Source organism: Panonychus citri, unplaced genomic scaffold (assembly GCF_014898815.1).
Source record: "Panonychus citri isolate SS breed McGregor unplaced genomic scaffold, ASM1489881v1 Contig00045, whole genome shotgun sequence".
Taxonomy (NCBI): domain Eukaryota; kingdom Metazoa; phylum Arthropoda; class Arachnida; order Trombidiformes; family Tetranychidae; genus Panonychus; species Panonychus citri.
Window position 1 is genome coordinate 435,136 of NW_026515450.1, and position 15,529 is coordinate 450,664.

General features: G+C 32.2%; 4 protein-coding genes and 1 non-coding gene across 5 annotated transcripts; 2 read left to right on the forward strand and 3 right to left on the reverse strand.

Annotated features, from left to right (window-relative positions):
- Nucleotides 1–314: 314 nt before the first annotated feature.
- LOC128398149 (T-complex protein 1 subunit zeta-like) lies at nucleotides 315–2,530 on the forward strand. The gene is made up of 5 exons (XM_053358976.1): nucleotides 315–536; nucleotides 669–732; nucleotides 823–957; nucleotides 1,064–2,262; nucleotides 2,352–2,530. The coding sequence occupies exons 1-5, from the start codon at nucleotides 400–402 to the stop codon at nucleotides 2,437–2,439; spliced, it is 1,623 nt and encodes a 540-aa protein (XP_053214951.1). The 5' UTR covers nucleotides 315–399; the 3' UTR covers nucleotides 2,440–2,530.
- Nucleotides 2,531–2,552: 22 nt separating this feature from the next.
- Nucleotides 2,553–6,299, reverse strand: LOC128398148 (transmembrane protein 62-like). The gene is made up of 8 exons (XM_053358975.1): nucleotides 5,598–6,299; nucleotides 5,238–5,487; nucleotides 4,088–4,845; nucleotides 3,904–4,014; nucleotides 3,765–3,846; nucleotides 3,300–3,544; nucleotides 3,077–3,226; nucleotides 2,553–3,007 (listed from the first exon to the last, which is right to left on the reverse strand). Exons 1-8 carry the CDS (start codon nucleotides 5,787–5,789, stop codon nucleotides 2,843–2,845), a joined length of 1,953 nt encoding a protein of 650 aa, XP_053214950.1. The 5' UTR covers nucleotides 5,790–6,299; the 3' UTR covers nucleotides 2,553–2,842.
- A 1,209-nt stretch (nucleotides 6,300–7,508) lies between these two features.
- On the reverse strand, nucleotides 7,509–7,580 carry Trnap-cgg (transfer RNA proline (anticodon CGG)). Its single transcript has one exon. It is a non-coding gene; the product is annotated as a tRNA-Pro (tRNA).
- Nucleotides 7,581–7,616: 36 nt separating this feature from the next.
- Nucleotides 7,617–10,231, reverse strand: LOC128398158 (zinc finger protein 300-like). The gene is made up of 5 exons (XM_053358986.1): nucleotides 9,656–10,231; nucleotides 9,041–9,321; nucleotides 8,837–8,931; nucleotides 8,555–8,698; nucleotides 7,617–8,442 (listed from the first exon to the last, which is right to left on the reverse strand). Exons 1-5 carry the CDS (start codon nucleotides 9,737–9,739, stop codon nucleotides 7,937–7,939), a joined length of 1,110 nt encoding a protein of 369 aa, XP_053214961.1. The 5' UTR covers nucleotides 9,740–10,231; the 3' UTR covers nucleotides 7,617–7,936.
- A 1,547-nt stretch (nucleotides 10,232–11,778) lies between these two features.
- LOC128398102 (peroxisomal acyl-coenzyme A oxidase 1-like) lies at nucleotides 11,779–14,330 on the forward strand. Its single transcript, XM_053358916.1, has 3 exons — nucleotides 11,779–12,110; nucleotides 12,210–13,991; nucleotides 14,057–14,330. The coding sequence occupies exons 1-3, from the start codon at nucleotides 11,975–11,977 to the stop codon at nucleotides 14,179–14,181; spliced, it is 2,043 nt and encodes a 680-aa protein (XP_053214891.1). The 5' UTR covers nucleotides 11,779–11,974; the 3' UTR covers nucleotides 14,182–14,330.
- The last annotated feature ends 1,199 nt before the right edge of the window (nucleotides 14,331–15,529 follow it).

Consider the following 15,529-nt stretch of genomic DNA (forward strand, 5'->3'; position numbering starts at 1 on the left):
AAATTACAACGAAATTAAGATGATCATTAATTTAGAAATTGTGTTGACGGAGTGATTGTTTTCTAACTCAATTAACAATTAAGCGAATCTGTTGTTCAACTTCAGCCAATTTTCATGAGTTTTCCCACTTCGTTAATTTTCATTTAATTATCTTAATTTAGTTAATTGTCTTTTCGCTGATTAGAGACAGAGAAACACAAGAATATGTTCAGATTAGAATCGAAATTAATTAAATTTGATTTGAATCGAATTCGGGTCAGCGCCATCTGTCAGTTCTTTTTGCAACTATTCGAAAAAAAGGTGTTTCGGTTTTCTGTTTTTGTCTCTTTCTTTTTTCTTAAACTGTGATCTTTGAGTGTGTTTGTTAACAGAATTTAATTTAATTTAGAATTAATCAAAATGTCTGCAATTCGTGTTGTCAATCCTAAAGCTGAGGTCGCCCGACACTCGCAAGCTTTAAACATCAACATCAGCGGAGCTCGAGGTCTTCAAGATGTAATTAGATCCAATTTAGGTCCACGAGGAACAATGAAAATGTAAGAGTGAAGCCTCTCCCTTTTCTTTATGGGTTTTTCACTTATCCTTTTAATAGCACGTGTTTTCAATGATTAATGTCCTTTTTCTGTTATAAATTGTAATCAAATTTTATTCTTTCTACCCTTAATTAGGTTGATCTCTGGTTCTGGTGATATTAAAATTACCAAAGATGGAAATGTTCTTTTACACGAAATGGTAAGAGGAACATTTTCTATTCTTTTGTTGCTTGGAAGATTTTGACTCTATCCGGTTAATTTTGGTTTTTCTTTTGATTTCTTTTTCTAGCAAATTCAACATCCAACCGCATCTTTGATTGCTAAGGCTTCTACAGCTCAAAATGATGAGACTGGTGATGGAACAACATCAACCGTTTTAATCATTGGTGAACTTCTCAAACAAGCCGAGCTTCATATTAGTGAGGTAAAACCTAAATCAGATTGGATTATCTTTGTATCTCTCTGGTTACACCTTAATATTCAATTTTCTGGTTTTTTTTCTTGTTGTTTCATTTCTCCTTTGTCTTTAGGGTTTACATCCAAGGGTTATTGCTGATGGTTTTGATTTGGCCAAAACTAAAGCATTGGAGGTTTTAGAATCGGTTAAAATACCTTATGCGGCTCCAGACAAAACTAAACTAATTAGTATTGCACAAACTGCTTTACGAACTAAGATCAATAACCGAATAGCTGATAAATTAGCTGATATTTGTGTTGAGGCTGTTCTTGCCATCCAAGCGGAGTCAAAATCTATTGACCTTCACATGGTTGAAATAATGGAGATGCAACATCGATCTGAAGAGGAAACTGCTCTCGTTCGTGGTCTAGTTATGGACCATGGAGCTCGTCATCCTGATATGAAGAAACATGTAACCAATGCTTATATTTTAACCTGTAATTGTTCACTTGAATATGAGAAAACAACAGTTACCTCTGGATTTTTCTACAAATCGGCTGAAGAACGAAACAAATTAGTCGAATCAGAAAGGAAATTCATTGCTGAACGTTGTCAGAAAATTATCGACCTTAAGAATAAGGTTTGTACCGATGATGGAGGTGAAAAGAAAAACTTTGTTGTGGTTAACCAACAAGGTATCGATCCTGATTCACTTGATATGTTAGCTCGTGAAGGTATTGTCGCTCTTCGTCGGGCTAAACGTCGAAACATGGAACGATTAACCCTTGCTTGTGGTGGAAAACCAATGAACTCTTTTGAAGATTTAACCCCGGAATGTCTTGGATTTGCTGGTGTTGTTTATGAACAAGTTATTGGCGAGGAAAAGTACACATTCATTGAGGAATTGAAAAATCCTCGCTCGGTTACCATTTTAATCAAAGCAACAACCAAACACACTTTAACCCAATTTAAAGATGCCGTTCACGATGGACTTAGAGCAATCAAAAATACCATTGAAGATGGTTCATTGGTTCCCGGTGCTGGTGCTTTTGAAATTGCTGCTTATCAAGCTTTAATTAACTACAAACCTGAAATCAAAGGAAAGGCTCAACTTGGAGTCCAGGCTTTTGCCGATGCGCTACTTATTATACCCAAAACATTGGCCTCAAATGCTGGTTTCGATGCCCAAGATGTTATCGTTAAATTGATCCACGAATATAATCGTAGCAAAAGCATGGTTGGTATTGACCTTAAAAGCGGTGAGGCCATTTTCCCCGCTGACCTGGGAATCTTTGATAACTACCGGGTTAAAAAGCAGCTTCTCAATTCATGGTAAGTTTAATCATCTTCAACAATTTTCCAAGTCTTAATTTAATCATCTAACTAATTTGATTATCCAATTTTTCCCTCTTTTTTTCTAGTACCTCGATCTCTTGTAATCTACTTCTTGTTGATGAGATCATGCGAGCTGGATTAACTTCATTAAAAGGTGATAAGATTGGTCAGTAATTACAATCAATTGCGTTAACATTTTCTAACCAAATTATTGGTTTTTGCTAACACATGAAAATAATAAACGTTTTTTTTGCTAACAATTTAACAGGAATAATAAGTTGAATTAATTATTGATCGTGAAAAAAAAACAAACTAATATTTACTTTTTTATTTTCTACTAAATTGTCACTATGATATAATCACATCAATTATCACCAAATTATAATGATTCTGATTGAATTAGGATGAGTAAATTGAAGATGATCCAAGATATGAGAGCAATTTAAATTGATGATAGTCAAAAGATGAGAAGTACAAATGAATTAGAAGAAGAAAAAAACTTTGACACAGAAAAGAAATTTGAATCTCTAGAAAATAACAAAATTATATAATAATTTAGTAAAAGATTATTAATTGATTATTTGGAATCCTTTTTTTGTTCGGTACTTTTAAAATCAGTTAATTCTAAATAAAATGAAGTCCACCAAACGTAAAGGTAAACCAATATTGCCCAGAATCTTTCAAATCCAAAAATAAGTGACTTTAAACCATAAGCCATACAAATTGAGAAATTGAATAGAACCTGAAATCAATCATTGAAACAAAGAAAATGGTTAGAAATCAATTTAGTTAATTAATTCAATTTACTTACATCACAAACCAAAATAAGCATAAATATAATGTGTCGGGGTTTAAGAAAAACACTCCAAGATGTATCTTTCGACTGAGATGAAAGTCCAACGTACTTTTTGTGGACAATGTGACTTAACCAGGAAACCAAAGGAATATGAAAAAGTATCATCTAAATGGATCAACGGATGAAATGATTCAATTTGTAATTAGGTTTTTAATTGTCTTTCGATTGAAATACTTACATTAATGCTACCGAAAAGATATGGTAATGCAATTGGAATCCAGTTTCCATCAATGTACATTCCCCAAGCAAAGCAAACACCCCAATGACCATCAAGTAAATCGCCAATAAACCAAGGACCAATTAGTCCGTAAATAGGGATAATCATCATGACGATAAAGTAATGATCGATTGATGAGAGAACCATGAATTTAAGGTAAACTTTGTAGATCAAACTTGATCGAGCTCGTGATTTGATAACCGGTCCTAATTGGAAGTAAGAAAATTAGTTCATCAGATTAAAACGATCAATTTAATGTCTGATTGATTAATTGTGTCTGCGACGTTTAAAGGTTTCTATCATTTGTTTCTATAAATAATATTTTTTTTTTACTTCTTGATGGTTAATTCAATCAATAACTTGAGTTGTTAACAATTTAGCTAATTGATGGTTAGCTATTTTTTCTCATTGATTAGATTAACTTACCTTTTTCAATTAGATGCAAGAATCTCATGGTAAAGAGAGGGAAAATTGCTACGAACGCCATGAACATGGCCATACATTGGAGCTAAAGAAGTTCATTGATTAATTAAAGTTTTACCGAACAGATTTTGTTAATACTTACGAAAGCACGAGTTGAAACTCGAAGCAAAAATCGAGCTGCGAACGGAAAATCTGGCTTGGATTTATCTAAGGAAAACTCTACTATCTCTGTATTTTCTTGACCATGTTCGTCCTAAGCGATTACAATTAGAAGGAAAAAATAGTTTAGTTTAGATTGTTATTGGTTTTTGGGAAGATTAACTTACCGATGCTCGAACTTGAATCTTATGTAATCCAATTGAGTATTTCTTAGGATTCCATGGATGAGTGAAAAGAGGTTGATCTTTCGAGAACCTTTTCATTGGCTTCCAAGGTTCGTCGTTGATTCGAACTGAAACTGAGTCGATTGGACTTGGGGAGAAGGCTAGAACACGAATGTGTGTTGAATTAGCGATTCGATGTAAGGGTTCGTAACGTGGCATTTTAAAAAGTGCAGATTTTGGATTAGTGATAAGAATGATTGGCCATTGTTCTAGTTTAACATCGACGAAATTGAATAGTCCATGATCAACTGCGGCCACTCGAAACATTCGCTCATCTTTCCAATCAGCAACTTCAATCTCAAGGTAACCAGTGCTTTGGGTTGCATACATTTTGGGAACCATTCCTACTATGGTATGGAAATGACCACAAAGGTAAGGGCCAGTGATTAAGTTCCTTAATCCAGGAGTTTGGGTTATAATAGAAGAGGTTGGATAATGTCCAAAGAAAATTGTACTATTAGAGGTTGGAGCTTTGGTTAAAAGTTGTTTAATTGAGTCCAGGTCACTTGTTTTAAGATGACCAATGAAATTGTAGGGTCGTTTTGGTGCAGGTTGAGGACAAGCATCGATTCCAAGGAAATTGTATTTGTCTTCACCTTTGGTCAAAGTGTACATATAATGTCCTTCACTCTGATTTCCTCGATGAGTATATTTACGATAATAATTATTAGTCGAATTCCAAGAATAAACATTAAATGCATCTGTCAAAAAAAGAAGAGAAAGAGAATAATTTAAATGGTGATTGGTAATGAAAAGAGTTTCAAAAAATCAATATTGATCTATGAGTCTAGAGTGAGAGAGAGAGAGAGAGAAAGAGGGCGGATTATGTCATGTTCTAATCTCAATGATGAAAGGGTAATGATAATGTTGAGAATATGATAATTTTGATGGATTAATGATTGTCTCTGAATTGGAGAAATGACAAAACCTACAAAGATGTTGACATAATGAAACAATAAAGTTTTCTCATGAGAAAATGTTATAGCTTATGATCGCAATTGAAGAGATACCTTCAAGTAACTTGAACAATAAATTAAATTTTCAGGTGAGGTGATTAGGGTTGATTGTTAAACAATGGATGATTCTTGCTTACCATGATTTCCTCTCATGTCAAGCCAGATTGTTTTCTCAGTGACTCGAGTAGAGTTCAATGCATGGGCATACCATTTCCATTCTTGTTCAAATTGATCAGAACCAAAGGGAGCTGATGTCCGAGAATCAGTTAGATCACCAGTTGCCAGAACTACCGAAGGTCGAACTGAATCTACGACAATACTACAAAATCTATTGAAATCGGGGATTCGCTTTGGATCGAAAACAATACTCAAGTGAATATCACTAATCTAAAAGGAAAAGAATAGAAAATGGAAAGATTAATTATTTGAGATGGAATGAATTCTCTTTGATTATTTTTCTTCTTCTTCTTCAAATAGAATCAAGATAAATTACTTACTTGCATGAACCACATTAGATGATCAGGATTATCTCCCATTATCACGGAATCTTGAGAAGGTGATATGATTGTCGGTGGATTAAAAATGTCACCCTCATAATGATTATCATCTATGTGGCTTATTTGAATGATGAAAGATACAAGGGATCCAATGATGACAACAGCAATTAGAAAGAATGTTGTAGACAACATGATCAACTTTAACTTATTTGAACAATCAATGATTGAAATAGACAAAGTTAATTACTAACTAGAGGAATAAAAAAAAGGATTTTGAAACAATTAAAGTAGAGAAGAATAAAAATTTACAGCAAAGAAAATCTATTATAAAAGATGATCTTTCTTTCAATTATTCTAAACTGTATGTAGAGTGGTTTGAATGTATAGACAACAGGATGATGATTAATTCCAAGAAGCCAGAAAAGATGATAATAAGAATTTAATTAGAAATAAAGTTGAACAATTAACAAAAAGAAAACACTTGATTAAAAATAGTTCAACTAGAGGATTGAATTGAAAGAATGAGGTTCCAAGTGAATTGTCAAAATTATATTGACAACAGAAAGAAATGGAAAATAATCAACACAATTAACAATCTTATCCATCCTCAAATACCATATAAAACTTTAATCTATTTTAAATCAGTTGAGAGATAAAAAATAATCAGACAAAAGTGATTAAGTTAATTAGGATTAAATTTCACCAATTGAATTATAGACTTGATATCAAGAAGAAATTGAAATGAAGACCAAGCGTCGAATTCGGATCCCGGTTGGATTCAAAGTAGAAAAAAAGATAACCGAATATCTGTTAGAATTTATATTTCTTTTTAAATTTCATTCTTTCAATTGATTAGCAACAATTTAATAAGAAAATTAATCTTCTATTGACAATGAGAATATAGAAAACAATCAAATCATTCAGTTTGACGAAATTTAATTAATTAATTATCGAATTAAAGTAAACCGGTTGTCAGAATTTTCCAATTCCGATATCAGAATATCGACTTATACAAACAATAGAATTGAAGTAAAAAGTTTAATTGTTTATCTAGTTTAAAGAAAATAGATTTGATAAAATTAACTCTATTAATCTCTTGATTGTAGTAGAAAATTAATATAATAGTTAAATAGAATAATAATCAAATTAGAAAACCAAAATTTGGATCCAAATCTCTTAATCCATTCGAGAATCAAAAGCGACACCAAACGGATTAGCAAACAAAAGAAAATTAATTTTTTTTTCGGTTTTTCAATTAACTTAAATTATGATTAAATCCGCCGGAAAATTAACTCGCATCAACCCAATGGTTAATCACTCCAATCGAATCATTTGATAATTCAATCCAAAGGCTGAAATAGAAGATGAGAAAACGATTATCTTCCCAAAATTAGAAATTAAAATTTCCAATTGAAATCAATCAATTTCTCGATTAATTAAACGAAAAACTGATTCACAATCAACTCAGTAAATGTGAAAAAATGTTCAAAACTTCAAAGTCTAATTGTAGTTACAATTAAGAGAACAAGGAAAAACTGGAAAGAAAAGTTTAAAAGGTAAAAAGAAACAAAATTTACCTTTGGAAAAGTTTCTTTCGATTAGTGAATTAAAACTAAAGCAACTTGATAGTTAATTAGAAATTAATTAATTAGTTGTAAATGCTAATCAATTGTGAGTAGATTTCAATGAGAAGTTGTTAAAATGGTTGATTGTTTATCTGATCCTCTGGGAACTTATTCCAATAACGATAATGTTTTATACTCATCACCAGTTTTGTTTTAACAGGTTTAACATTAACCGTTTCAAGTGATTGGTGTTGATATGATTAATTGATTGCCATTCGATTCCATTGATTGTGATGGTTAGTTAATTGTATGCGAATGTTGCGGGTCGACAAAAAAAGAGGAAAAAGGGGTCAGCCGGGATTTGAACCCGGGACCTCTCGCACCCGAAGCGAGAATCATACCCCTAGACCACTGACCCGAATTTTAAATAAAATTGGATTAACATGGTCGAGTCTTACACTTTAAGTTAATCAATGTATTTTCAACAAATATAAAGCTCCTTTTTTTGTTTGATTTGGAGTGAAAAAATTGATTGCAGTTTTTTTTGTTCTTGTTGTTAAATTAGTGTTAGAAGCTTATAAGCTCTTTTTTTACGATCTTTTTTGTTTGTCATTGTGAATTGTGTATATATGGTGATGTTGGGTCTTTTTCTTTACTTTCCAAGCAACATTGACTATATTCTATGGGGTTAATCCGTTTTCAGATTTATTCCCATTTAATTGAATTTTCGTGTTTCAAATATATGTATGTATATATAATATATATTTATTACATTTATGGTTGGACTTGTGCTTGTTTTTGTGTTTGTTGTTGTTGAGCCTGCTCTTGTGATTGCGGTGATTGTTGTTGTTGTTGTTGTTGAGGTGCTTGTGTTGCAGATTGTTGGGGTTGTGGTGCGGTTTGCTGTTGGATGGACTGTTGTTGTTGTTGTTGCTGCTGCTGCTTTTGTTGTTGTTGCTGTTGTTGTTGTTGTTGTTGTTGTTGCTGCTGCTGCTGCTGTTGTTGTTGTTGTTGCTGTTGTTGTTGCTGTTGCTGTTGTTGTTGTTGTTGTTGATGGGTTGGTGCCGAATTAAAAGTGAATTGCGTTCCCAAAGGTGAGTCCAATGGTAAGGAAATTAGTTGGATTGTTGTAGATGATGGTATCGAATTAACATTAATATGTTGAGGTTGAGCTACAACTAATGATGAAGGTAAATTATTAGCTAAAGTTGTGGTATGATTGTTGTTTGCTCGATTCCCTCGATTTCCACCTGGATTTAAGTGAGTTTTTCGATGTCGATCTGATTAGAATTAAAAATAAAAAGTTAAAACCAAAATTTTCATTATTTAAAAGTTTGAAAGTTAAAAATATTTTTGACAATCAGCTGTCTAAGCTAATAAATATTTACTTACTTAATTTATCTTTACGATAAAAACCTCGACCACAAATATCACAAGGAAAAGGCCTCTCTCCAGTATGGATCATAGAATGTCTTCTGAGGTGATTTTTCTGTGAAAATGAACGTCCACAAGTTTCACAAGTGAATGGTTTATCACCTAAAAATAGAAAGAAAATCAACAACAAGAGGAATAGAAAAAGAAATAAACAATTAAAAACACAATCAACTTGAATTTTCTTGAAAAATTGATGACAAAAAAACTAATACATTCATTTAAACCAATGTAAATAATTACCTGTATGTGTACGCATATGATCAAGTAATTTACATCTATAAGAAAATCCTGATCCACAGATTTCACATGCACAAGACTTCTCCCCATGAGCTTGTCTTGAAAATAAAAAAAAAGAACACACAAAAAAATACAGAACAAATTATAAGATAAATGTCAATAAAAGAAAACCCTTAGTTATGACATAAAGAGAAAATTTCTACCAACCTTATATGTATTCTTACTCTTTCAGCACTAGCGAACAATTTACCACATTGTTGACAAGGGACACTTTTTTCTACTTTTGTATGCACCGTCAAATGACTTTGAAGTTCGGTGGCACTTTTGAATGGAATTTTGCAAGATGGACAAGCCCAAACAACTGACGCAGTTGTATAACTTGTGATGCTAATTGTATTATTATTCTGGGCAACAGCGTTATTGATAGTTTGGGTGGTAACAACAGGTGATGTAGCAGGAATTAAAATACGGTGGGTTGATATTAACCGCTGAAGAGAAAAAAAAGAGAGTAAGTTACATTAGAAGAGAAAATAAATTGAGAGAAAAAGTTGGTGTAAGAAGGTGAAACAAACAATGGATTGAAAGATGAATTTGGTGAGAGAGAAAGAGAGAGAGAGAAAGAGTAAACATGAAGGAATAAATAAAGGAAATCAAAGGATTGTGATTATAATAAGAAATAAGTAGAGAGAAAAATAGTCAAGAGAGTAACTAAATTGAAAAGGATCAGAAGGGAAGAAAAATAGGAGAATGATGAGAGAATGATGAGAGAGATGATGATGATGATAATGATGATGGAAATTGAATAAATTGTGGAATAATTACTTCGTCAATACCCTCTTTACATTCAATTGGATTTAAATTGATTAAAGGGAATTTATTGGAATTGGTTTGAATTCTTGTTTCCATCTCGTGTTCCCAACCTTAAACTTACAACCAGAACAGAATAAAACAGCCGATTGAGAGAAGAAGATGAACAGAGAGATAACAGTAGAAACAAAAAAGTAAAAGGTCCAAAGAGAGAAGTTAAAGGAGAGTGTAAACCAAAGGGAAAAATAGAAAGAAAGAGAGAGAGAGAGAGAGAGAAGAAAAGAAAGAGAAGGAAGAAAGAGAATTAACACTAAAGAGAGTAGAAAATAAAATAGAAAGAAAGAGAAAAAGAGAGAAGTGAAAGTAAGACTATGTTGGTGTGTGGAAGCTGCAGTAGCAGCAGTGATAGAATAATTTTGTATCACAATAACAATAAGATAATTTAGAATTTGGCAAAAGTCTTAAGATTAATAAGATCGGGTAATTTAAGATGATTGCTAAAAGAGACCCAATAATCACAATTAAACATTTAAATTGTAACAATTAAACAAGAAAGAAGAACAAAAAATTCTCAACCAAAAAGTCAATTAAAATGAATAAGAGACCGAGAAAGAGAAAGAAAGAGAATTCAAGTATCGATATTTTTATATCGATACATTGGACGGTAAAGAATAAAAAGAAAAGCGGTAAATTGAAAAAGGAAAAAATTCGAAAACAATAGTTAGTTGAATGGAACAACAGATGGCGCAGTTTTTTTGTTCTTTTTGTTATTAATTAATTGGATTATCTTTTAATTTTTTTCAAGTTTATTATTAATTGTTTTCCCTCTAAATATTATATCTTATCATGGACAATCAGTTAATCACTTGTTTCCATTTGTTTATCATTAAGGTTGTAAAGAAAACTTTTACTTAATTAATACAATTCTGAGTCATTATACTATCATAATTAACTAATTGTGATCAGTTAAATTGTGATTTGTTTTTTTTTGCTGTTTTCATCACCAATTCAAACAATTTGATTGTATTCAAAGTTACATTTTGTTATTTTGTTATTTTCATCATCATTATTATTACCATTGTTATCCAATCGTTTGTTAATGATGAACAATTTATTTAATCAACAATCGTATTGTAACAATTTAACATCTCATGTGTGATTCAATTTAAACGGTATCTTAATGGATTAGGATAGTAAGTGAGAAACAAAAAATTAATGAGAAAAAAAATCAAGTTCAATGAACGTAAATACATCCTCTTGGTTAATCAATGAAACAATTTAATTAAATCTCAAACTAATTGTCATGTCAACTATCAAATCATATATATATACACACACACAATTTATTTCATAAAAGTGTAAAGGTTAATCATCATAATCATCGCCATGATGATGATCAGCATCATAATAATGACATAATTATATTAACAATTAGTAGAAAATGAATGAATAACAATTGTAATATCTAATTTGGTGTTGATGAAATGTTTAATTTTACAATTAAAGATGAACAAAAAGAAACTGATGAAATGATTAATCAATCGTATCATCAAGTAATCATATCTTAAACCATCACCAGCAAATCAGTAATACAACAAATTTTCAGACAATCATGATCAATTTTGATTCAATTGCCTTCCTAGTTTATCATCAAAGTCATTCACACTTACACAATATCAATTGTTATCATTGTTAATCAATTGACAATCTAATTCATGTAACCTTTACTCCTTGTAACCCATCAAAATGTATTATCAATATTTCATCATCTCATCAATATATTGATATGCATACATGATTTCTGTTGATGATGATGATGCTAATTTCACAGATTCGTCAAAGATAAACATTTTTATCATCCTCATCCCCATCCTCATCCTCATCATCTCCCTCTCTCCTTCACATTGTAGGCTAACTGTTCCTGTATCAATCTACATCTTTTCACATCAATGCGATTCTGCATCACAATCACAATCATCATCATCATCATCAATTGGATCCGTTAACTTTGTTTTTTTGTCCAATATCATTTTATTTTCATCTTATCTTTTTGACATCGCCTTTTTTACTGCTCCCTCCTGTTTGTTTCTCTCTCACTCTCTCTCTCTCTCTTTCTTTTCTCTTTCTTATCTTCCTATTTTCTTCACGGTACTGTTACTTCATTTTAGACATTTGTTAAACCAGTCCTGTAGTTGATGATGTTGTCACTCTTGTAGATCCATCATTTTACCACCATTAAAAAATAACCATCACCATCAGTATCACCTAAATATCACCTAAATTTCAGTCATCATTTATCATTAGTTTTTAATTGTTACCTTCTTTTGTCAAACTATGACCTCCATCTTAGGACAATATCCAATCAACCCTTTGCTTACCGACGAAAGGTCCAAGTCTAGTTTTAATATCGAAAAGTTGACTTATTTTCTTGAAGGTGATCAAGAAAAAACTCTTAGACGTCGAGAGTTAGGTGAGTATATTTAGTTAATTGTTGTTAAATTGTTACCTTTGAGTTTGGTAATAAGAATAATTTTCCCATCTATTTTGTTTGTTTCTTTCATTTTCGCAGAAAAAAAGTTTTATGAAGATGAATTTCCAAGTGATTTGATAAAAGTTCCCGTTGATTATTTGGATCATTCTGAAATCTATACCGAAGCATTGATTAAAGCGGCCAGAATTTACTTCGAAGCATTTAATCTTGAAGATCCTCGTGAAGTGCTTGGAATCGCCGATGCTTATCATTATGAAGCTTCACCTTTACTTTTACACTTTGCGATGTTCATTCCAGCCTTAATGGGACATTGTAACGATGAACAACAAGCTCGATGGTTACCTGATGCTATCGAACTTAAAATTATCGGTACTTATGCTCAAACCGAATTGGGCCATGGAAGTTATCTCAAAGGTTTACAGACTGAAGCGATTTATAATCATTCAGATCAGACATTTACTCTTAACTCACCGAACCTTGAGTCTATCAAATGGTGGCCTGGAGGATTAGGTAAAACCGCTAATCACGCAATTGTCCAAGCTCAATTGTTCGTTGATGGTGTTTACCGGGGACTTCATCCGTTTATTGTTCAAATTCGTGATATGGAAACTCATGAGCCACTTTCTGGAATTGAGGTTGGTGAGCTTGGACCAAAGTTCGGATTCAAGGCAGCCGATAATGGTTATCTCAAGTTATCCTCGGTTGTTATTCCTCGAACCAATATGCTGATGAAAAACGCTTTCATTGACGAGAAAGGATGTTACCAAGCTAAAGAAGCAACCGATAAGCTTAACCTTGGGACGATGTTGTTTGTTCGTGTGATCATCATTGACATGATGTCTTTCAACATTTCGAAAGCGGCCACAATAGCGACAAGATATTCAGCCATTCGTAAGCAAGGTCCAAATCCTGATTCAAACAATTCAAGTGAAATGAAGATAATTGATTATTCAGCTCAAAGGTACAAGTTAATTCCGTGTATCGCTTTATCGCACGCTTGTAAAGCCGTTTTCATCTCACTAATGACCGCTTTCAAAGATGTCAACGAGAGCATGTCGAAAAGAGGTGATTATGGATTGATACCTTTACTTCATGCAATGTCTTCTGGTCTTAAAGCTTTGACCACTGACCTTGGGGCAGCGGCTGTTGAAACCTGTAGACGAGCTTGTGGAGGTAATGGATTCCTCCTTGTTTCCGGATTACCACGAATCTTTGCCAATACGGTGGCTGCGTGTACATATGAGGGTGAAAACACCATTTTGTATCTTCAAACAGCTCGTTATCTATTCAAAATGGTTCGAACCTCGACAAACAATACTAATCACGCCAACGATCAAACGGTTTCCACTTCTATTGGTTATCTTTATCGAGTTACAAGGCCGAATATTGGTAATCTGGGAAAAAGCGAAGGACGAATTGTTAATGATGTTGAAGGTCTATTACGATTGTTTTCTGCTTCAGCTTATTACCACTGTCATCGAGCTTTCGATCAAGTTGAATGTCGAATGAGAATCCAAGGACAATCATATGAAAAGGCTTGGATCGAGTGTCAAAATGATCTTATCAAAGCGGCAAAATCTCATCTAATCTACTATATGTTAACCAAATACTGGGATTGGGTCTCGACAGCGGATAAATATGATGCCACAATTGCCTCGCTTTTACGACGATTGGCCTGTTTTTATTTCGGTTTCACGATTGTTGAAAGTAAAGGTGATTTCTTGGCGGTTGGATTGGATCTAAATTCAATTGAGCAAATTCAAGATGAATTATCAACGCTCATGACTGAATTACGACCTGATATGGTCTCTCTCGTCGATGCATTTGATTTACACGATATGGTTCTTATGTCAGCTTTAGGTAAGAAAGAGACAATCAAGATGATTTGATGAGCAATTAAATTTAATTGTTCTTTTTAATTGTAGGTTGTAAGGATGGTAATGTTTATGAGCGTCTATTTGATTTGGCAAAAAAAGCTCCTCTCAATCAAGTTGATCCAAACCCATCGTTCATCAAATACATCAAAGACTTAACCAAATCAAAACTTTAATTAACTTGTAAAGTTTAATTTTCCACATGGAATCAAAACTCTCAACAATTTAATCTCATCTCTAATCATCACATAATTATCACAATCTAAATCTATATCATATATATATTTGTTATCAATTTCATGAGAAAATTATTTTTAATCAAAAATCATCATTAATATTTGTTCAATATTCAAAGTGAAACGTTGTAATTATTAACAATTACGAACCAATCATCATCATAATAATTAAGTTTCTTCAAACAATCTAACGGTAAATCCAACAAGTATTCAAACCTGATGAAAAAGGTAAACGCATCAATTGATTAAAAGAGTAATAATTATAATATAACAACAATTTAAGGCTTGATTAATCAGTGAATCTGATTAATGAAAGAGAAACTGTTTACCATAAGGTTAATAGACTTTTAATTGAAAATTTTTAATTTTCTTCCAATCAAATTGATAATCATCTAATTCAGTTCTCATTTTCATTGAGTACCAACAATTTGATTTAATCATGAGGATATTCAATCTCATGGCCATTCATCTTTAATTGTTCTTGATTAATAGTATACTAATTGTGTTCGTATTAATTGTGATTACCTTTCATCTTTTGTCTCTCTTCTCAATACTTACTATTGATATTGTTTTCATCCTTTCAGGAGTAATCAAGGTAAGACAATTGAATTAAATTGTAATTGTATCAAATTTATCATCAATTTGAAAGCTAAATTAGATTCAAGTCTCAATCATCTTGATACATAATCAATCAGAGTTAACAAACTTGTGAATCTCATCACCAACAAGCATCACATTATATGAACATGGAATCACTTAAACTGATCAGATTATCATTAATAATAATTCTTATAATTATCATCGATTTAATCATTGATTCTAATTGTAAACCTGGTGGTTGGTCTTTCAAGAAATTAAATCTATGGGGTCGATCGTCTAAACCATCATCAGAAACCTCATTAGAATCAGAATCAGATTCGAGTGTTAAATTTGCCGAACTGTGTGAATATATTTGCAAAAAGGAACCGGAAAAAGGAGTAAAATATTGTGATTGTGATTCAAATGATTCTTTAATATCATCACCATCATCATCATCATCATCGGAACACAATCAAATTAGTTTAAGTGATTACTTTAAACAAGAAACTAATCCATCAATGAGACAACAAATGTGCTCATTGATTTGCTCAGAAGATTCAAATGAAGCATCTAAATATTGTGAATGTGATGACTCCAGAACTCAAGGTAAATCAATTAATAGTAAACAATCAATGAAATCTTCAGGTTTTCAAAGTTTATCAGATTATTTCAAGTCAAATAATAACGGTACCGATAAAACAATCAACAG